At 32.1% G+C, this 23,358-nt stretch overlaps 1 protein-coding gene across 2 annotated transcripts; it reads right to left on the bottom strand.

Moving 5' to 3' along the window:
* Window positions 1-11,164: 11,164 nt before the first annotated feature.
* Window positions 11,165-21,187, bottom strand: LOC114717831 (myosin-7B). 2 transcript variants are annotated; one of them, XM_028903038.1, is made up of 6 exons: window positions 21,089-21,187; window positions 17,079-17,179; window positions 13,093-16,326; window positions 12,700-12,942; window positions 12,335-12,493; window positions 11,165-11,686 (listed from the first exon to the last, which is right to left on the bottom strand). In XM_028903038.1, exons 2-6 carry the CDS (start codon window positions 17,157-17,159, stop codon window positions 11,453-11,455), a joined length of 3,951 nt encoding a protein of 1,316 aa, XP_028758871.1. In that variant the 5' UTR covers window positions 17,160-17,179; window positions 21,089-21,187; the 3' UTR covers window positions 11,165-11,452. The 2 variants fall into 2 exon arrangements, with proteins under 2 accessions (XP_028758871.1, XP_028758870.1); XM_028903037.1 differs by having other exon boundaries at window positions 17,079-17,187; window positions 21,089-21,179.
* Between the last annotated feature and the right edge of the window lie 2,171 nt (window positions 21,188-23,358).

Raw genomic sequence — 23,358 nt, 5'->3', positions numbered from 1 at the left:
AGATTTGTTTAGAGAATAACTACTCACTTTTGCTCAGGGGCAAAAATGTCAATTCGCCTGAATTTAACAAATGACAGATTGGGTCAATGACCCATTCTGTCATTTTCGAAATTTAAGGACCCAATCTGGGATTTTCTATATTCCAAGGGCTTTTTCTGGGATTTTCCCTAATTTTATATGGATTTGATTTGAGTTTAAAGTATACGGACCAAAACCATTTGTTAAATTTTTTAATGACATTTTATCAAATATTATTATGAATTCAAATGTCTTCCATGAGCATGTGTCTTATTTTTAACATATTAACATTTAATAGTATTTAATTACTAATCTACATGAAATGAAAAAAAAGACAAAGTATCATATATTATCGGGAAACTTAATATAATGAATATAAAAAAATTGATTAAATTTTTTTTTCCTAAAAGATATATGTTATACTAGCCGATAAAACCGGTCTACAAAATACATATAAACTCAAATCAATAGCCATCCCGGCGCAATCAATGTCCCTATCTTGTACCGACCTTTGAATATGGTGGCAAATAGAATAAAGCAATAGTAGTATTATTATTTAACAATTAAATTCATCATCATTTGCACACATATATCGATATATGGATGTGATTAGACTTCAACACGCGCAACTGCCCGTTGCCATGTATAACAATAAACTAAAATATATATTTAGTTTTTTTAATGAGAAAATTTCAAAAAAGGTCCTTGAAATATGAAAAATGTCAGATTGGGTTCTTAAATTTCGAAAATGACAGAATGGGTCATTGACTCAATCTGTCATTTGTGAAATTCAGGCGAATTGACAATTTTGCCCTCATTTATTCATTCACTACAATGATTCAAGGAATCACTATAAGAGTTTAGGTGTTACCTAGATTCATGTAGCAAATAACTACTCACTTTTTCGTAATCAGGTGTGTTGTTATTAACTACAACTAATTCTGTAATCAGTAGAACAATGTAAGCATTACCTAGATTTATGTAGAGAATAACTACTCATTTTTTCATAGTCAGGTATCTTATTATTGTCAGGTACCTTATTATTAACTACAACGAATCTTGTAATCACTGGATCAGTGTAAGCGTTACCTAGATTTGTTTAGAGAATAACTACTCACTTTTGCTCAGGGGCAAAAATGTCAATTTGCCTGAATTTGACAAATGACAGATTGGGTCAATGACCCATTCTGTTATTTTCGAAATTTAAGGACCCAATTTGAGATTTGGTATATTCCAAAGACTTTTTCTGGGATTTTCCCTTTTTTAATTCTATACAGTTTTAATTTGATCTCTTAATTTTAAAAAATATATTTTAAATGTTTTAATATTAAAATTCTTAACAAAAAATAATAACATTGAGGTCATACATGTTGATAAAACATTTTTAATGCTGGTATACTAAGTTTAATTTTCATAAAAAATAATCATTTAAGCCTACTGATTTTAGAATTAATATAATTTTTAAAGTTAAGGATCAAATTAAAACCTTATATAAAATTAGAAGACTAAATATATATTTTAATCTATAACAATAGTTTGATTTTACCTTAGAAAATATATATATATATCCTGTAAAAAATGAACAAACTGTGCGGCTGTTGCACCTTTTCTATTTCATTTATAATTCTTTTACTGAATAATTTATTTCTAATTGGATTAATATGTTTTTCATATATAAATATAAATATATATTATATCATGAACGATCCGATAAATGAACCTATATTTTGCTGGTGAAAAAAAAAAACCTATATTTTCTATAAACAATAAGACGCGTTATAAATCTTTTAATCTATTTTCCTGACACCAACAAGACGTGACTTGTACAAATATGTGCATAGCAGAGAACTGCGTAGATATAATTTTTTAAATATATATTTATATGTAACATAAAAACTTAACAAATTAAAATATTTATGAGTTATGAAATGTGTGAACCATTTTTCAATCTCAATTATCTAAACTAATTAAGAAGTAATGTCTAATAGATTAAAGGTGGAAGCCAAAAAGAAATAGATTAAAAGCGTGGCAAAAAGAGTACAATAGATTAAAAACTCTGTACGTACGTACATTCCATATATAGAATAAGCGGTAATTTTTAAATATATATATATATATATTGTATTTGTGGTCTTAAAATATCACTTTAATAAATTGACGACGACGATGATAATAATTTTTTGCTAACAACAGCAATAATAATAATAATAATAATAAACATTTGGCTTTATATAGTACTAGCTCTGGTTCTAATTATAAGAGCTAGTTAACTAATTTGAGGAAATTAAGAAAAGAAGTTAAGTTAGTTATTTGTAATAAATAGGTGTTGTTTTTCCTAAAATATCCTTGTTAATTAAGTATGTTGGCTAAAACTATAATTATTAGAAGAACTATCTTGAAAAAAATTGAGTAAATATGAGAGACAGAATGGATTGAAATATTATATTTAGAACCAACATAAAAGTCAAATAAGGTCTTATATTAAGGATCGGAGGTAGTATATGTATTGATATTGATTAAGCTTAAATAAAACCTTGTCTCAGTCCCCTGTGTTACCCGCGTGATGAATGCAACATATATATTTCAAGAACAAAAAACACATTGCTAATAATAGAACAATAATTTTAAAGGCTCCCCTAGTTTTCTAATTTTACATATATATATTATATGGAATTATATGGGTGATATTAGAAAAAGATGTAAGCTCTCTTAAATAAAAATGCATTCTTGTGTTCAAAATATCTAATCCTTATATCTCGTCTAACACTATATAGTCATTAATACAAAATCTAGTTTGTATTTTTCCAAACTAGATCTTCTATTAAAGATTGGATGTGGCATAATTTTTTGAAAACAAAAATAAGATTATAGTTTTGTTCTTTTTTTAATATAAGATCTAACTTTTAATTCAAATTGAACTATAAATTAGATCTTATATTAAAACCCAGAAGTAATATAATTTTTTTGAAAATAAAAATAAAATTAAATTCGTGTCCTTTTTATAAAAAAATTTGTTTAATAAGTAATAATTATTTTTAAAGAATCGCCTTCGAACTTAAGATCTCCTGTTAAACTGATACAACCTTTGGAAGAAAAACCAGTTGTTTAATTTGCATGTATAGCGGATAAAATTACTTAATATAATTTTTTTATTCATAATATTTGAACTTGACACAATATTACTAAGTAGTAATATCGAATTCCTTTTCTTGATCCAATTATTGTATTTTGTTTTTGTTTTTTGGGCTCAATGAAGAATAATAAACCAATTATTTGGGCGTAGGAAGGAAGCATGGGGTGGAAGAAGCCAAGAAGGATGACAAAAATGGGAAAAGGAGAGAAGGAAGAGAACAAGAAGGAAGAGACGTCCATGTCTGTCTCACTTAGTAGTCCATGATCATGATCTCATCTTATAGTACAAATATAAAGCTCATCGTTTCTTTTTGGTACAAGCTTCCACTTCATTCTTATATTGGGTCAAGCAGAAAGGCATATCCTACCTACATTTGATTCTTAATATAATACATTGTTGATTAATTTGAAAAGATTAAAAAAATTTAAAAAATTATTTTAAAGTATTTATATTTATCTTTTTTTAAAACTAATTTGCCTAACTTATAAAATTGATATATAATCTCATAACACACATAATTAAGTATTTCAGAAAGATCATGTGATATATGCTATAATTAAGTAAATTTTTAACTTTTCTAATCTTTCCAAATTAGTTAACTGAGTCTTATATTAATAACTGAAAGTAATATTTTGCTAAATTTTAAGGGAAAAAAGAGTTGAGGTGAGTTGCATTTTTAGAGATCGTTTAAAAAAGAGGCATGCTTCAGAAGTCAATCAAAAACACTTGCAAAGATATCTATGAATAATTACTCTTTTCGATCCTAAATATAAGAACTAAATATAAGTAATTTTTAGAAATTAAAAAAATTAGCCATACTAGTTATTTATAAGAAAACAAATGTCTTTATTTTCTTAAATTACCTATTTTAATAATTTGCATTTGAAACTAATTTGACATATTGATAGAAAATCTTTTTAATATGTGCAAGCAATAGAAAGAATTTAGAAAAAACAATTATAATTTTGAGAGACAAAATTGGACAGAAGTCATACTATGATTTTAAAAGTGATTTCATGGTATATAAAGTAAGCATGTGAAAGAAGTTTTGTTTTGATTTATATAAAAATACTTTTTAAAAGTAACTTTTTTTTTTAATTCCAAACACTCTTTAATAGTAATATCAAAGTAAACTTCTCTGTCAGTTCTTATATTAGAGACAGAAAAATACCTATCAATGGGTTCACACATTAATATCAAGATTCTCGCCCAAACATTTATGAAATATGAGTTGTATTCTTGTCAAGTGAAGTGGCACTAGCAACATCTTACTATGTCCATGTGGAAGGGTCAAAAAAGGGAACAAGGGACAGCCCACCTCATGGAAGGCAAATGCCTCCTTCTGTTTTGTCCACTCTTTTTGTCTTCCTTCTCACTCTGCTTTCCTATTCTCTTGGTTTCATCTGCCAACAAGTATATACCATACCCCTCATCTTCTCTTTCACTTCTCTCTCAACCACTCCTCTTTTTTTTTATTTTTATATAATTCCAATTAGTATCTGTTCACTTCCTTATTGTTCTTTCACTTTATTTATTTCAATGTACTAAAATTAGCATTACTTTATATTACATTAATTAAGGACTTTGGTTCCCTATATTTATGCTTTCTCTTTGTCTTTTCTGTTTCGATCAAATTAATATTTTATAAAAAATAAATTTAATAGTAACTTTAATTATTAAAAGTATCTAATTATGCTTTTTTCTCAAAGAAAATCCTAAGATCGAAGTTGTTGATGCAATTAATCTTGCAAGGCTGTTTCTTAAATATTTTGAAAAATATAGAGACTTTCATGGTTGAAATAGGATTCATTACATTCATCATCATCCACATAAAATAGTGATAACTTTTTTAGTCCTTGGAATATTTAGTGTGACAGTTAAGTTAGTGATTTTGTTCATAGAATTTATCTAGGCCAATTTAAAAAAATGATATTTATTGTAGACTCTCAAAAATAAATATAGTTTTTTCCTAATTAATTGGTTGTTGGACTTGTTTCATTCCTTACCACAAAGAGGTCCCAAAGTAGGATATAAAAACATAACTAACAAGTTGTTGGTAGAGGTAACAAGCAATTTTACTATTTTAAGAAAGGAAGATATAAGTTCGAGTATTGAAAAGTACAATTAAGAGGGTTTAACATTAGATGCTCCTGTTTTCAGATCTGATAAAAATTAGTTTTAGACATAAAATGACTTGAAGATATTTTAAATTAACCCCCAAAAAAAAAAGTCGCATTACCTAACATAACATGGAGCATGTGATTGCTTTCTCCAAATTATGCATTTGAATATATAAATAAATATATCTATTTATATAAAAGATGGTAATACTGCATAAAAAGCTTATTTGGCCTCTGTACACTTATTCTTTTATTGTATGTTGATAGAAGTTAATTAAAAATCATCAGTTCAATAATTTTAGAAAAATGAGTTAGTTAAAAAAAATAATCCTTATTGTAGACTCTCAAAAATAAATTCTTCCCATCTAGTTTTTCCTTTTAAATTTTTTCATAATTAAATTGGTTGTTGGACTTGTTTCTTAAATTCCTTACCATAAAGAGGTCCAATTAGTAAGATATATATAAAACATAAAGTAACAAAAACATAACTGACAAGTTGTTGTCCAAGTAGCAAGCAATTTTACGATTCTAAAAAAGAAAAACATAAATTCACATTTTAAAAAGTATACTTAGGAGGGCTTAACATTAGATGCTTAAAATGACTCGAAGATACTCTAAATTCTGGGGAAAAAAAAAAAGGTCGCATTACCTAACATAACATGGAGCATGTGATTGCTTTCTCCAAATTATACATTTGAATATATATATATATATATATATATATATATATATATAAGATGGTAATACTGCATAAAAAAACTTATTTGGCTTCTGTACATTTATTCTTTTATTATACTTTGATAGAAGTTATAAAATTAAAAAATCATCAGTTCAATAAATTTTTTTATATGGGTGCGCGCATACCACAAACTTGTATAGTTTAATTTCATCCGATATGATTTTTTTTTTTTGCACTTTTATTTGGAATGGATGCTAAAACGTTGCACAAATAATCTATGTGAACAAGCTAAGCCCATCTTATGATTATGAATTTACAATGAAGTGATAAAGATGTAAGATATTTACCCCTCGTCCGTGGGTTCAGCTGGCGAAGGGGTCGGACTCTCTCACCAAAAGGAGGGGGTTCGATCTTGGGGAGTGCCACTTTGTTGTGGCTCCAGTCGTGGCGTTGGGGGAGACATCTCCACAGAGTAGTGAAGTTGGATGATTCCTACCTATTGAGCCAAAAAAAAAGGGTTTGCTTGTCATGCTCCCGTGCCCCATAGGGACAGGCCCCAGTGGATCAAGCGTTAGGTGTCCTGCCCTTGAATTGTGAGTGAGCGCGACCCCTCTCCTAAAATTTTCTTACCAAAAAAAAAAGATGTAAGATATTTGGCTTTTTAAAAAGCAAATTGGTAAGGTAGTACCAAAATTATATTCCTTTTTTTTTTCCCAACAAGTACCAAAACTATATTCCAATTTAGAACATGCATAGATTGATTTGAAGTTTTTTTCAGTAGAAAAATAATTTATTTTAAATTAGTATTAATCATTCAATCAATTTGCATATGATTTAAAAAATTCAAATTTCAAATACGGTCAAATTATCCTAAATGACAATTATTATCTCCCTCTAATATGAGAGAATAAATTCAATAAAATCTGATACTACAGGAATATGCATTTGATACAGAGGAACGTTGTTGGCAAAAAAAAAAAAAGATATAGGAATATTTAACAAAATTTAATACTCCTCAGTCTAATTATAAGACCCAATTGACTTATTGAGGAGATTAAGGAAGTAAGTTAAGTGGTATTTATAATAAATAAGTGTTGTTATTCAAAATATCCTTGCTAATTAAGTATATGCTAAAACTATTATTAGAAGGATATCTTGGAAAAAAATACATAAATTATAAAAATGGATTGGTCTTATAATTAGGACCTAAAAGTCATGGGTCTTATAAAAGGACCGGAGGAGTAGTTTGCACTTCTCAGGAAAAGAAACGGATCATCTATAATATCGCATCGCATAACACACACGCACACTTCAACTTTCAACATTATTGTACAGTACTACCTCCGTCCTTAATATAAGATCCCGTTTGATTTTTTGTTTGGTCCTAATTATAAGACCCCAATCCATTTTGTCTCTCATATTTATGCATTTTTTTCAAGATAGTCCTTCTAATAATGATAGTTCTAGCCAATACACTTAATTAGCAAGGATATTTTAGAATGACTACACTTATTTTTACAAATTACAAATAACTAACTTAACTTACTTCCTTAATCTCCTCAAATTAGTCAACTGGGTCTTATAATTAGGACCGGAGGTAGTATGAGCTAGCATCTTAAACACCAAAAAAAAGAAAAAGTCTTTTGTTATTATTTTCAATTCCCTGTTATATTTAGAAGGTTTGAAGTTTGAACATATATAGACAAAAAGTTCGTATCAATGTTTCTCGTTATTTCCTTGATATTTTATTATTTTAGGCCTTCATTCTTGTTGCGTATTAAAAATATATTTTTAAAATTAATTTTGAATGCAGAGGGCAGTAATCTAAGTAACCAAAAAGTGAGGTATGCTGTATGCAATCATTGGCAATAATTGTGATTTTTAATTTGATGATACATATAAATATTTACACAATTTGTTTTGGAGATACCAAGAGGGTTTATAATTTAAATCTAAACCAACAAGATTTCAATTATAAAAAAAAGTTCTATTACTACTACCTAGCTAGCTTTCAATGACAATATTTATCACATTTTTTTCAAATGAAAGAAAAAAGTTCTATTATATTTCTGAACCAATATTTAAAATATATAATTATCATTAAAAACATGAGAAAAAAATAATCATGCCTATAATTTTATCGATTTATTATCAATAATTCATAAATATAATAATTTACAATGACGCATGCTGTTTATACAAATAATAAAATACTCTTAAATCAAACGGTCACGCATTTGAAGAAAGCAACATAATTTTTTTTTTTCAAAATAAAATTCACTTCTCTATACTAATTTTATTTTCTCTCCATTTTCAAGGTAATACATTGTACTATTTCCAGTCCTAATTATAAGACTCAGTTGACTAATTTGAGGAGATTAAAGAACTTAGTTAAGTTAGTTATTTGTAATGAATATATGCTGTTTTTCCTAAAATATCCTTGCTAATCAATTTTGTTATCTAGAATTATTATTATTAGAAGGATTATCTTGGGGAAAAAAAAGATAAATATGAGAGAAAATATATTGGAGTCTTATATTTATGACCAAAATAAAAGTCAAACAAGGTCTTATACCGGAGATAGTATCTAGTTACTTTTCCAATAATAAAGAATCAAAATTGTAAAGCATTGCAATCAAACCTAAATTTAGATAAACTGAGCTATCAACATTGAGTTCGATATGACCAGGGGAAAGAAGTTTCAAACAAAAAGGCATGTTTGAAACCCCCCCCCCCCAAAAAAAAAGGCAGGTGTGAATGAAAATGTGTTAATTACAAAATATAAAATTTATAGGAAATTTAACAAGTCAGAAGCATTGCAATTTTATTTATTTATTTATTATGTGAAACACAACTTATGATGATTGCAAAAACTAGTCTTCCTTAGGTATTGTGGACAAAGAGCAAGCCTTTCTTAACTAAGTTAATTGCTCTATATACATAAGGATTGTGATTTAAACCTCGATCAACTATTAATGCTAGCTTAAGTTGGTAATGCCATTTATTTTTAGGTTTCATATGATGCACAAATTTCATCTAAATTCTTAAAATAATAAAAAGATTTGCCATCTTTTACATTTTTAAACTTATCTAAGCTTTCTATTTTTTGAAATGGAAACCCCTTGAATCATATATTCCCTTCTCATTTTCTTCAAATTCTTTTCACTTCTATTATCATATATCGTATCAAACTTAAGCTGCCTTCACTCGCTACTTTATGGAAAAAGCAAATAAGGAATTTTTGGGCTTTACAAGACAAAATTCTCATAATATACTCTTCCGGTCCTAAATATAAGACTCATTATGGTGCACTACAAAATCACTTAAAGTAAGCTGAATCAGACACTCACTTATGAGAATTAAAATAGGATATTCATGACTAAATGAAATAACCCAGATCTTGTCCTTGCTTAATTAAACAATGTGTTTCCTTTGTTATTAGAGGGGTAGTACAGCTTTTGGTGGTAGAGATTCTTGGATAAGGTAAGCTTTTCTTTTATTAAAAAAAATCTGAGGCAAAAAGAAAATGAGAGGATATTAGGTGTTGGAAAGGGAATATCCTGAAAAGATAAATTAGGTTGTTTCTAGTTTATACAAGGCCAGATGGGTGGATAGAAGTAGGACAAACACACCCAGAATGAGTTTGGTAGGGAAGCTTGTTTCTATTATTAGAGAACTTTAGATTTAGAATCCTCATGTGATTCAAACGGGACCAAAGTGAGAGACGTGGTTTGGCTGCCACCTCAAAGTCCTATTGTTCAGTGTAAACTTTTTGCACTCCAATAGCATTAAAGAATCTTTTCAATTTTTTTTTGCATAAAATCGATTTTCCCTTTTTTTCCCCATCAAACAATGTGGCTTGCATCAGATCTCTAACCATTATGCATCTGTCTAGTAAAATAGTGAGTGACACAAGAAATTATGATTGTTTATGAGGTCCACATCTAATCATTACAATTAACTTTCTCTGTTTCTCTTCAAATATTTTTACATACAGTTCAAACATGAGGATGGTGGTTTGGAGGTGAAGATGGGAATATCAAATCATTCCTGAAATGTCAAAGTTCAAATGGGATTCATTATACATAAGGATGGTGAGATTAATAGAGACGTTTCTCATATAATGCAAGTTAAGTAGTTAAAGTGGAGCAAGGCTACTATAGTTATTTGCGATAAGAAGGTACCTGAGAAGCTCAAGAAAAATTTTATCGGACTGCTATAAGACCAATTGTGTTGTATGGTAATAAATGTTGGGCGATAAAGGAAAAAGAAGAGCATAAAGGTGGGGTAAAGAATAAGGATGTTGAGATGGATCTCTAGTTATATAAGAAAAGATAATATTTGAAATGAAAATTTTAGAGCAAGAATAGGCATGACGCTATCAAAGAGAAAATGGTTGAATATCACTTGAGGTGGTTTGAGCATGTGCAGAGAAGGCCATTGGAGGCGCTGGTAAGAAGGGGAGATTAGATAGTTTAGAGTCCTATAAAAAGGGGTAGAGGAAGACCGATGAGAATGCTCAATAAAGTCATTGGACAAGACTTTCTGGTCAACAACATATCTGAATATTTGATTGTTGATAGAGCTCAGTGACGTTATTCAATCCATGTAGTCGACCCCACCTAGTGAGATAAGGCTTAATGTTGTTGTATCTTTCTCTGTATCTCTTCAAATATTTTTATATACAGTGCAAACAAAATTTAATACATTAGGAGGGTTTGAATCTTTGATTTCTATTTACTCTTCCTTCTACTCTTATCATTTGAGATCGTCTAAGACAGCTTAAAATGTGAGAGAGAGAAAATTTGCATGGTCCAACTTAAATTAAACAAAATGAATTATTAATGAAGAAAAGAAATTGCTAGTTTTCAGAAATCTCGTTTGCTTGATCGTTTCTGTTGTACTGTTTAGAGAGAAGATGACCTGATCTTTTTCTTCAGTTCATTTATGATTGTGCCCTGTGTAATCCTCCAGGGTTTTATGTGACAGTTCTCAGATCCAACCACCGCGGGTTGGGGTTGGGGGGGGGGGGGGCAAAGAAACCATGTTTGAGAACTAGAGATTATCTTATTAATTTGTTAACTTCCATAAGTATTAATGATAACTTCCTCAGCCAATAGATCTTGAATATTGGGGATTCCTATAAGCAAAGATTTTTAACTCCAAATTGTAAAAGAATGAATAAGTTGACTTTGGAGCAACCAGAAAAGAGGATCAGAAAAATTCAATTGATTGATAGAAAAGCATGCATTCAAATTGACAAACTAAGTACAACCTTTGAATAAACATGAATCAAACCCATTTTCCTTTTCTTTACACACAGGCAAGGGATATGAATGAAAACTAGTTCCCTGACCACTCTCAAGACTGGAGATCAAAAGCATGCAAACAGAGCTTTCAATCTTGTACAAGATAAATTTATGCTGAAAGAAAGAGCAAATAAGTTAAAAATTAAGAAGCACTTTCACCTGAAAAAACCAAAATGCATACTACTGCTGAAAACTAGTAACGTTTCCCAAGAATTATGCCCAGAATCACTGATACAAGAGCTATTCCCAAGATAAGCTGGATGTTCATCGTTGCAGGCGAAGCCTGGCTAGTTGACACATGAGTCTCTGTTGAAGAGGGAGTTTGAGAAGATGCTGCATCTGACTTTTTCTTGCTCTTTCTTTTAGATGGAGTGGAGATGCTTGATCCAATATCCCTGGATTTGACTTCTGAACCACCTTCGGCGCTCTGGAATATCAATTGAAATGTTTAAAAATCTATCCATTTTTCTAGTAGACAAAAGAGTATTGCATTGAGTGTAGATGTTGGGGTACAAAATCATTTGCTACCCTTTACCAAGAAATACAAATTTTTACATCATCATCAAGCCAGATTGCCAAATAGGCTTGAACATTAAGGTAAGCGGTAGAAACATGCATGAGTAAATCAGTGAGTGGCCTTTAGCTAAGAGACTATGGAAGGTAGTTTGAACATGTTTGTGTGCAGACAATAGGTAAATGATGTTAGAAATCAATTTCGGACTAATACTAGTAATCATATATTTTCAATATGAACAGCTTAGGAAATGATCTGTGCATATCGTTAATCCATAACAGTTGAAAGTGAAGATTAACTTACAGACAAAACATACTGCTCAGAACAGTGGTGGTTCTTAGGTCCTATAGATCATTTTCATTTACGTTTTTGCGTTGGCATTGAAATTATAGTTAACCTTGTTAGCTTCGATTAAAAAGAAAAATATCATGTCTAGGAAGAATTGGGAATGTTATGCTCAGGGTACTTCTCACCAACTTATTTTCCCCTACAGCTCTATGTGTTCAGGCACTAACGCATGCCATGAGGATGTGCCTTGGGGGTTTTTAGAAGGGGAATTACCTTGTCAGAGAATTTACTTCCAGCCTGCTGCAATTTCTGCTCCAGCTCTTCCTTTTGCTTCTGTAGAAGAGAAATTTCCTTGGCCTTTGCTTCAAGTTGTTCATGAGCAGTTTTCATGGCTGCTTCACGTTCCAGCTCTTTCTGAGACCCAGATTCTTTCTGCTTAGTTGTAAATTTTTATTAGAAAAATGGCAATAAACATCTCAAAAAATCACTTCTTTATCTTAGATATCAATCTCTGAAAACTAGGACAAATTTTTGAAGCAAAATACGTATTGCCTGCATGCAGAAGATGCTTACACCAAATACAAAATTTAGACCCTGAGGAATAAATTGAGTTTACTCATGAAGAACTCTAGGAGTACCTCTTCTTTCAGGAAAGATTCAGCTTTTACTAATTGCCCTTCAATTTCCTTCAGACGATTTTGCAACACAGGTTTCTCAGCAGCCTCAGTCATGAGATTTTCAACCTGGGATCTCAATGCATCTTCTTTCTCCTTTTGTTCTTTCAACTTCTCTTCAAGCTCCACTATCTGAGACTGTAGTTCCTTCTTTAAATTTTGATTTGTCTCATTGAGTAGGCTATTCTCCTCAGTCACTGAAGACACCTGCAAGTTGATGTCATTTTCATTTAGAGATTGTTTGTTCGTTCCTATCCTTGTTTTCACAAAAATAAAATAATAAAATGTGATCACAAATAACAACAAGAGCAGAAAGGACAAACAGAAGAAAATTATTATTAATAGCCAAATCTGAACCTGGGACTGCAGTGCCTGCAATTCAGAAGTATGCTTTCCTGTTAAATCTTCAATGGCCTTCTTTGCAGTGAGAAGATCTTGAAATGTTCCATCCTTTTCAGCTAATGATTCAGAGAGCTTAGACTGTAAATCATTTAATTTGGATTCATAAACAGCTATTTCCTGATTAAGCTTTGAATTTTCCTCTGTCAGTCGTGAACCGTCTTTCTCATAATGGAGTGACTTGTTTTGCAGTTCCTCAACAACAGTTTCAAAATGCTTTAATTTTTGGAGACTCTCATCCAGCTCCATTTTATGCGTTTCAGATGTTGCAACAGCTTCCCGTGCTTGTTCTTTGTAAAAATTAATTTGGTCTTCTAGTGTATGTAACTTCTGATCCAAGTCACTGGCTTCAGATTCTTTCTCGGTATGCCTCAGCATAGCTTCTTGTAACTGTGACTGTACTTCTAAGATGCGAGATTCATGTACACTTTGAAGTTCAGAGAATTTTGCCTGTGAATCATTCAATTCTGCTAGAGTTTTCTTATGAGAAAGCAGCTCTTGAGCAGTGGCTTCCTTTTCCAATACAGCTGAGTTTAATAGCTCCTGAAGTTCATCAAGCCTGCTCTTTAACTGAACATTTGTTCCAACCAATAATTCATTCTCTGAAATGGCCTGAGAACACTTATCGTCGATATGTATAATTTGTCTCCTCAGATCTTCATTTTCGCTTTCAAAAGAAGCTAGTTTATTCAAACCACGTTCCAATTCATCCTGCAAAGAGGCTGATTTTTCAGCAGCTTCAACCGCTTGATCCTCCAAAATCTTAATTTTCTCAAGTAGGGATTGAACCTCGAAATCCTTGCTGCTAAATTTTGCTGTAGCTTCTTGGAGCCTAGTTTCTGAATCTCTGGCGATAGATTCATGTAACAGTTCAAGTTCCGAGTTTCTTACAGCAACCTTCTCTATATCTCTGCTTTTTACCTCAAGGTCTTCTTCAGAGACTCTAAGTCTCTCCATTATCTCACTTTCTCTTGATTCAGCTACCTTGAGGTCATTTTCAGTGCTTCGCAACTTATCTTGTGTGAGATTTAATTCATTCCTCACAATTTCTAGTAAGTTTTCTGCTTCAGCAAGCTTCTCGTTCAAACCATTTGACACATTTTCTAACCTTGTCTTCTCATCTGTCACTGCAGCCAAAGATTCTTCCAACTGCCTTTCCTTTTCACTAGCTGTCTGCACAGCTAACTCAAGACTTGAAGCTCGTGCTTGAAACGCCTCAAGTTCGGTTGTTAAATTGGAAACATTGTCGAGGTGGTTCTTTGCATCTGCCTCTGAGTTGCTACATTTTTGCTCCAGTGTGCTCATCTGTTGTTCAAGTTCTTGAATTCTGTATTTCTCTGCTTCAAGTAATAACTCCAACTCGTTTGCCTTTTTGTTAGCATCCTCAAATTTGGAATGGGATGTCTGATATAAATCTTCTAGTTCTCGACTACGTTGATGATTCATACTTACTCGATCCTCATGCTCAGTACATTTGTCCTTGGCAATCTTCAGCTCCTCCTCAAGCTGTGAACTCCGGAAAGATGATTGATTTAAGTCAGATTCCAATTGACTTACTTTTTCCAAGTAGTCCTGCAGTTGGGAACTAAGGAGATTCTTTTCTTGCTCAGCCTCTGTCAACTTAGCACTAAGCTGAGATATTTTCTCCAAAAATTCTGCCACTTCTTTCTCAGCACAACTGGTTTCCAGTTGTACTTGATTTATTTTTTGCTCAAGCTCCAAATTCTTCTGCTCTGCAGCTATGAAGCGTGCTTCCATCTCCCTCAGTTGTGATTTTGCCTCTTCTGCAGCTGAATTTGATGCCTGAATAAATTCCGCAAGCTCAACATTCTTTTGACTAGCAGTTGCTGCGGTAGTTTCAGACTCCCTATGCAGTTCTTCCAGAGACTTCAGCTTCTGCTCAAGCTCTGCATTATTTGAGAGCGTCTGAGACAAAAGAGAATCTACCCTACCAAAATTCTGCTCTGAAACCATTAGTTTTTCCTCCAGCTCAGTGCACAAATCTTTAAACTGCTTCACATTACTCGTTAAATCTGCCACAGTTGCTTCAAGACCATCTTTTTCAATATTTAGTTTAGCCACCTCTTCTTGTACAGCCACCGCCTTTTCTTCCTTGACCTTGAGTGCAGCTTCAACTGATTCCCTTGAATTCTCTTCCTCCTGCAGCTTTGCTTTTGTGTTTTCCAGCTCAGAAATCTTTTCTTGCAATTCTTCTTTAGTAGAGACAAGCAGATTTTGAAGTGTTGATGAATCTTCCCTCAACTGAGCTTCTGAAGTCTTTTTAAGGTTCAATTCCTGGGTCAGCTCATCTATAAGGGATTCCTTTGAAGAAAGGCTCTGCTCCAAGTCCAATAGCTGGGATTTTGAGAGTGTCAGCTCCTCTTGTACGGAAGAAAGTTCCGCTGCAGTAGTTTTCAGTGCTTCTTCAACCTTCTGATTTTCTGCAGTTTTATCGTACAGCCCCTTCAATTCTTCCTGCAGCGAAGTCATTTGATCTTCCATTTGTCTTGCACTCGCTTTGGCTTCTTCAAGAAGTTTTTCAAAGTCTATAGCCCTCTTTGCCTCAGATTCAGCATAAGAACCACTTTGCTTATGCAGCTCCTCAAATTTCCGTGCTTCATCCCCAGAAAGTTGCACTTCAAGTTGCAGTTCCTGCATCCTCTTTTTGGAGCTTTCAAGCTCAAGGCTCAAATTATCAAATGCCTCCTTGACTTGAATAAGATCTTTCTGCTTCAACTCTTGAGTTTGCAATGCCTCTTCCAGAGTTCTGAGCTGTACATTATATTTCTCCTCAGCTTCAATAATCTGTTCTTTCAGTTTCTTGTCACTCAATTCAAGCATCTCATATTTTTTCTCACTTTCCTCCAAATTTTCCTTCGTTGCTGCAATCTCACCCTTCAACTGAGCATTTTCATGTTCAGAGGTCTTCGCAGATTCTGCTAGTCTTTGTAGTTCAACCTCAAGTTCATGTATCTTCTCATGTGCTTCTAGTAATTCTCTGCTTGAATTATTTGAGCTCCTTTCATTGGCAGAGGGCTGCTCATCATCTGCGGTTGCTGTCTCAGCTGCATGCGAACCATCTTTTGCATCTATTGCTTCCTTCTCAACCTTTATGAATTCTCCATCTAAGGCATTCTCTTCCTCTTCTTTCTTTACTTCTTTCGTTACTTGAGAGAAGTCAATATCCTTTTCCTGATATAAATCGTCAGAAAATAGACACATGTAAATTACACCTTATGTTTGTAATTACTTTTCCCGTGACATGATTGAGTACAATAAACTGAATAGAATTACTCAACGTGTATTTTGGGTTTTTTTTTTTTTTTGGTGAGCATTTCTACTTGTTAAAAGCTTCATGTAGAATGGAAGGGAGGATAAAATGTCAGGTGGAATTTCACAATTCATTAACAAGCATATGTTAAAAGTTACAAGCATTTATTTTGAGCACTTCGGTTGTGGCTTGAGTTATTATACCAGTTACTCCTAAGGCAGCATGCAGTTTCACCAGCTACTTAGCTTAAATCAAATAAGTTGAGTGCCAGCGTAAGAATCTATGAAAAAAATATATGCAGTTGCAAATAACTGGCAATATGAGATTATGTGAATAGGCATATAAATTAGGATTAGTCTCCCGCATCTTTAAACCGCACACAAGGTATTGCAGTTGGCATGACTGGCAATTCTACAGGCGGTGGTAGGTGCGTTACCACTGAATTAAATGCTAAAGTGAAACCTTACAAACTTTTCTTCAGGTTCCTGCTTTCCACCCCAGTTAAGAGAGCTTTATACAATAGGCAATTTCTTTAATAACAAATGTACAATGATAATACCTTAATTTGGAAACTAGTTTTGACGAAAGGTTCATAATTGTTGTCACTCCATTACATGCCTGAATTTTGTGTAACAACTAACTTCTATACTAACGAATGAAATGAGGATAATACCTTAATGTCACCGGCATTGCTATCAGTCTCCACAACCTGTTTCACTGAAACTTCTGAAATGACTTGGGTCTCTTCTTCCATGTTTGCTTTCACTTATTAGCTTGCTTCTCTCTGAATAAAATAGATAACCAATATATTGTAAGAAAGAAAAGAAATAATTATAGCGTGGATATAATTGATTCAGAATCACTATAGACTATAAATGAAACAAAATAAAGAAAAGGCGAACTTGTCTAGATCAATAGGAAAAAGGGAGAGGGGAAAAGAAAATCCAGAATTTCAGCACAAAATCAATAACGTAACACTTGTCAAAAAATGCAGCAGAAATATTATTGTTGTTGTTGTTGTCATGAGGTACCAGGTCTTGGAATTTGGGAATCGGTAGAAAGTCAAGTAAATCAAGTCCTTATGATAAGTCGGTTTACAGAACAGGGAAAGACATTATTGCGGTGGTGTGTCCCTAAGTTGGAGATCAACACCACCCTGACACACTAATAATACGTGCCCAACGTGTGTGGCTATGTGTCAATATAATTTTTTTGGGGCTCCCTGTTGTTGGGCATGGCTTTGGCAATAGAATCTCCATCTTGGTAATATAATTAAATATCTTCTCTGATGTTTTCTAGTTGTACATGAATAATTTGAATTGTAAGTTTAAGATTTTCAATTTAAACTATTTTTTGCAGAAAATAATAGCGTAAGGTCCTCATTAGTAATAATTATAAGAGTAAAATATTCTAACCTTCTTTATATTTTATCTTAATTATATGGACCGCTCCTCTATCTTAAAAACATACATTTAAATCTAAACTGTTAACTCCATCAAGAATATACTAAAAAGCTGCTTTTTTAATTAAAATTTATGTTGCCATGCTTTCTATTTACTAATTTACCCTTCATAATACTAAATCCCTAAATTTTGGCTAAAACTATCTTAAGGAATTTAAGATTTTCTCCTTTACCTTAATTTTATTTTTTATTTTTGCAAATTGTTGTTTGTTTAATGTCTTTATCGTATTAGGCCGGAAAATTAAGTAAATTAGTTAATGTAGAAAAAAATTGAATAGAAATTTGATTAATTCTTTAAATAAATATATAATCGATCAAATTAAATCAGTTATAAATGTTTGCAATTTAAATTATAATTTAAATTTATATAATTTTCAACTCATATAATTTATATTATATTATGAAAAAATAAGCATTCAAAATATTTTGTAGCCATTTAAAAGAAACTTCACATGAAGAATTAAAATTTTATAATCCTATAATATAATAAAATTAAAAATTTTATAACACATTAAAAATTTTGAAAATACATGTATTATAATTATTTTTTGTTGTCTCAAAAATTATTTTTCATAGATATAAATGTTTAAATAAAGTTTACGTTAAAAGAGGAATATTTTGATCAAAATAAAAGTTTGAAGGTCAAATTTAGATCAATTGACAGTTGGATGGATGAAAATAAAATTTTAAAAGTATAAGAAAGGTTTGTGTAATATATTTTTAATTTTACAAGAAGTTTATATACATTTTTAAAAATAGAGAGGAGGTTTCTGTAATTTAAATAAAATAAAAAGATAACCAATGTATTTTACTCTAATTATAAATAGCAACTCACAGTTGGGTAGTGGGAAACAACTGCATCACAGCAACAGTACAAATTTCACAAAATAATTCACAGCTTTTCAGACAACCTAAGTCTAAAGACATAAAATTACCATTAATTAAAAATGGTTTCTTTGCTCCACACACAGACAAAGCATCAGCAGCCTTCCTAACGGGGCAGCATATGTGAAAAATAGTGATTGGCTATTCTGGGTTCGTAATTAAAACTCATCTTGCCAGTTCGAAGTGAGAACAAATGCAGACACAGTATTGTATACATTAAAAAAAAAAAAACAAATTCAGATACAGTGCAATAAAGGGGGAAAAAAGAAATATTCCCTGATATCTATCAAGTTTTATATACATATTAAAATAGACGTATTATATTGTCTATACTTCCAAAAAGATATATTCAAATACTGATCTCCCTTAGGCCCAAAAAAAAAAAAACAGTACTGATCTCCCACGTGAAGATGTCATGTGGAATAATCACGTTCGTGGGTCCTGTAACTTGTTACATCTTGATCTTACACATAAGCCAATTCTCCCGGATTTGGATCCCAGGCTCTCAAGACTCAAGCGATCTCAGTTGAGAGTTATTAACCATCAGATGGTGAGCTAATGGAATTGAGTGAGAATTGAAAAAGGTCTTCATTTCAAACATCATTAGATTGGAATCAGATAGTTAGTACTCTTCGCCGGAGGCTCGCAACTGTGGGGAACCAAATCCCTTCTCTCCCCGCCCACGCCAATGCCTTTCTTTCTTTTAAAGTTTTGGGCCTATTTACCTAACCCTGTTACTTTCTCCAAAATGGAATCTATCATTTCGTCTTCTTAATGGAAGGAAATTGCATCTGAACCTTCAAATCGGTGATGGGAGGGGGCCCCGCATAAGATCTAATATTCAAAGATGCAAATGAGTTGCCTAAGAATGTGCCCAAATAAGCTTAATCACCACTGACTTAATAGTGATGTCTGGGTGGGCCCACTTTTTTGATTGTTAGCCACTCCACCAACCCTTTTCTTTTTAAACTTTGCATCATATTTCGCAAAGTTCAAAAGCGTGTGTATTGTGGGGTGTGGACACCGGACAGCTTAGCTTAATCATCTGCGCCCCTCTCACAGCTGCACCAATTGTCTTTACACTTTGCATATTTATTTTATTTTAAGAAATTAGTTATTTATTTATTTTTTTAATTGCTCGATTCCTCATCCTCAATAAAGGGCAAAATCCAATCAACGACATGAGGGTGATTTGACAAAAAGCGCAGGGGTAAATACGAATTTTCAGGATGGGAATTACACCGGGTTAGGCTGGCTCAGAGAATATCTCTATTATTTTCCCTGCTCTCGAGTTTATTTTTCTACCCTCACTTTTGGAAACTGCTCTGCCAACATATACTAATCTCTATATATTCTAATAATAAACGTTAATCTAATGAGATCTGAGCATGTAACGGGATTGATGTGAAAAAAAAAAAAATGGTATGTAACGGGGTTTATTAAATAAAATCAGCAACAACGGACACCATAAAAGACAATAAAGAATTGAATTAAAAACTTATCTGTGATTTGTTTCTTGTTCCATGAATATTTACACGATAAACGGCTGAAAATTTGCGAGATAACGAATCTCCGATCAGGGGAAGACTCTGCAATCCTGATCGGAGCTGCAAATCAAGGAAAATTCAAATTGGCCTTTTACTTTTTCAACTTCCTTTCCCTTTTCTGCTTTAAAATTTTAAAATCATTTCGAATAGTGAAAGAAAATTGATCGAAAATGAAACTTCACCTAACCCATTGATCAACCAAAATTAGGGGGGGAAAAAAGACGATCACAGATCAAAACAATGAAGATGGAATAATCACTGATCATAGAGAAATATTAGTGAAAGAATCACAATGTGCTGGGCACAGCAGAAGCTACTGGGCTACTGAGACGAACATATACACTCAAGAAATTGATAGCAATAAGATTCAAATCAAGCCTTAAAAGATCAACAGTTTAATACGCAAATCAAAATCTGCGAAAACGGAAACAGCATCAGAGATCAAACACTGAAGAAGGACCAATTTCTGATCAAAGAGAAGCAAAATGAAACGGCTGCTGTGCACAGAATAAGCCGCAGAATCACTCTCTAACAACCATAAGCAGAGAGGAAATCAAAAGCAAGAAGATTCAAAATAAGCCTTCAAAGATCAACACTCAAAACACAGCTCAAAAAACATGAAGAATCAAAACAGCACACAGAACTTTCAATCAGGATTCATCTGACAAACAGAAAATCGATAAAGGTAGTAAAAACCAAAAACGCAGCTCCAAAGCTGCTCGGCGGCTATAAATAATGAGCAGCAAAAGCGAAAATTGAAATTAAAGGAAAGAGGAAGTGAATTCTTGCCTGAGAGAAAGTGAAATTACTTTTGATTGAAGCAAGCGTGCTGGTCTCTGAGAAAATATATATATAAATTGAGATGTGAGAAACTGGGATTGGAACGAAGGAAGAAGAAGAATGAATATGCCAATATGGAATGGAAGCAGAGAGAAAGAGAGACAGAGAGATTCCTTTGTATATATGACTTGTAAGACAATGGAGAAAGGAGAGAGTGGAGGAGTCTACCTTTTAACGCATGGAGACCCCACCGGTGGGGCCCTGCGCCACCCATATTCGGCGATTGAAGAGCTGAAACGCTGCCGGTTTGCTCTCCCTCGGAAATTGTCCCGGGTTTTGCATTTATTTACAAAATTGGTATAGGAGTTTTCTTTGGTCAAAGCTAATGACAAATCCTGCATCATAAATATAATAGCCCTTTGGACGAGATAAATTATTAAGAAATGCCGTTGAATTTTAATGAGTTTGATTTTCTTAAATGATAAAAATTTACAAAAAAAATATTTTTATTTTTTTAAAAATTATTATTTATAGTAGGGGTGTTCAACATTGACCCGTGCCGGTCCCGTTTTTATTGGGACAGGATGGACTCGTCCCAAAATTTTTAAGAACAGAACAAACCAAGACAGGACGGACTCGTCCCAAAATTTTTCAGAACGGGAAACTGAGACGGGACAAAAAAAAAACTAGGACAGGACGGGACACAGGACAGGGTCGGCCGTCCCGATTCCTTTTATTTTTTTTATTTTTTTATCATATTTACATAATATCATTTTTTTTATTTTTTTTTTAAGATTTGATACTATTGTATGAAACTATGAACCCATTTATTTAGAGCTTTTATATTTGTTGATGATTTGAGGCTATTGATGATTAGAATTTTCAACAAGCTTTTATTGTGTTCAAAACTTTTATTTAGAGTTTTTAATAACTATTATATGTAATATTTTGAGTTTTTGTTTAAGGGTACCTAAAGAAAGAAAAAAGAAAACAAAAAGATGTTTTTATGAGAGTTAAGTCCAAAAACTACAATTAGAAAAAAAAATTAGATTTTATTGTGCCTAAAAACTCAAAAAAAATATATATCTAGACGTCCTATTCCCGTCCCGGTTCCGTCCCGTCTTAATCGGGACCGAGACAATACTGGGACGAGACGGAACACGGGACAATTTTGTTGTCCCATTATTGTTCATCAGGACGGAACCAGGACAGGCCTGTCCTAGTCCTGGTTTCAATCCCAATCTGTCCTAAGAACAATCCTAATTTATAGGAAGGAGCGTAAATGAGTAATGAGTAAAACAAAAACTTGCAAGAAATAATTAATATAGTGATATAACATGCCATTTATTGAAGAGTACATGTATGTTTCCGATCTCATCGATGTTGTCCTCAATTTCGCACTTAATTTACAACAATGGTGTTATTCTAATTCTTGTTATATGTTACTTGCCGAAAAATCATTTTGTCTTAAATACAAGTCACCTGTAAGGTATTTGATTATTATTTTTTAATTTTATTCTTAGTTAATTCTTACTGAAAAGAGATAAAGATGAGACAATATATGATAAAAAATTTTTAATGAGAATAAACTTGAAAAATTTTATCAATTGAATGAATTTCTTAGCATATGAGAATGAATTATAAGTAATTTATAATCAAAACAGAAATTATAGTATTTTTTTTCTTTGGCCAAAGCTATTGACACATCTCGCATAAAAAATCATAAGTATAATAGCCCTTTGGACAAGAGAAATTAAGAAATGAGTCTAAATTTTAGTGAGTTTGATTTTTCTGGAGGTAATAAACATATTAAAAATATATTTTATTTTGTTACAAAATACTACTCCTCCGGTCCTTAATATAAGACCCATTTAACTAATTTGATTAGATTAAGGAAGTTAGGTAAGTTAGTTAATTATAAGAAATATGATGCATTTTTCCTAAAACACCACAATCATCTTTCTTAATACCTCATTTCCCTCTTTTACTTGATTATGGTTGAGAGAGTATCTATAGGGGTAATTAGAGAAAATTGATAAATATGATAGATGGGTCTTATATTTAGGACCAAAACCAACTCAAAAATTGAGTCCTATATTAAGGATCGGAGGAGTATTATTTATAAAGGAAGAAAGTGAATGAGTAAGGCAAAAATATGTGTAGAAGATAATTAATTCAGTAATATAACATGTAATTAACGGGAGAAAAATTAAAAAAAGTTTGTTAAGATTTCATAACTCCTTTAAGAAAACTAATTAAAAATTTTTAATCTTACATTT

Source organism: Neltuma alba, unplaced genomic scaffold (genome assembly GCF_004799145.2).
Source record: "Neltuma alba isolate B1F8T4 unplaced genomic scaffold, ASM479914v2 tig00011777_pilon, whole genome shotgun sequence".
In the NCBI taxonomy this organism is placed as follows: domain Eukaryota; kingdom Viridiplantae; phylum Streptophyta; class Magnoliopsida; order Fabales; family Fabaceae; genus Neltuma; species Neltuma alba.
This window is presented reverse-complemented; position numbering and strand designations above follow the sequence as displayed.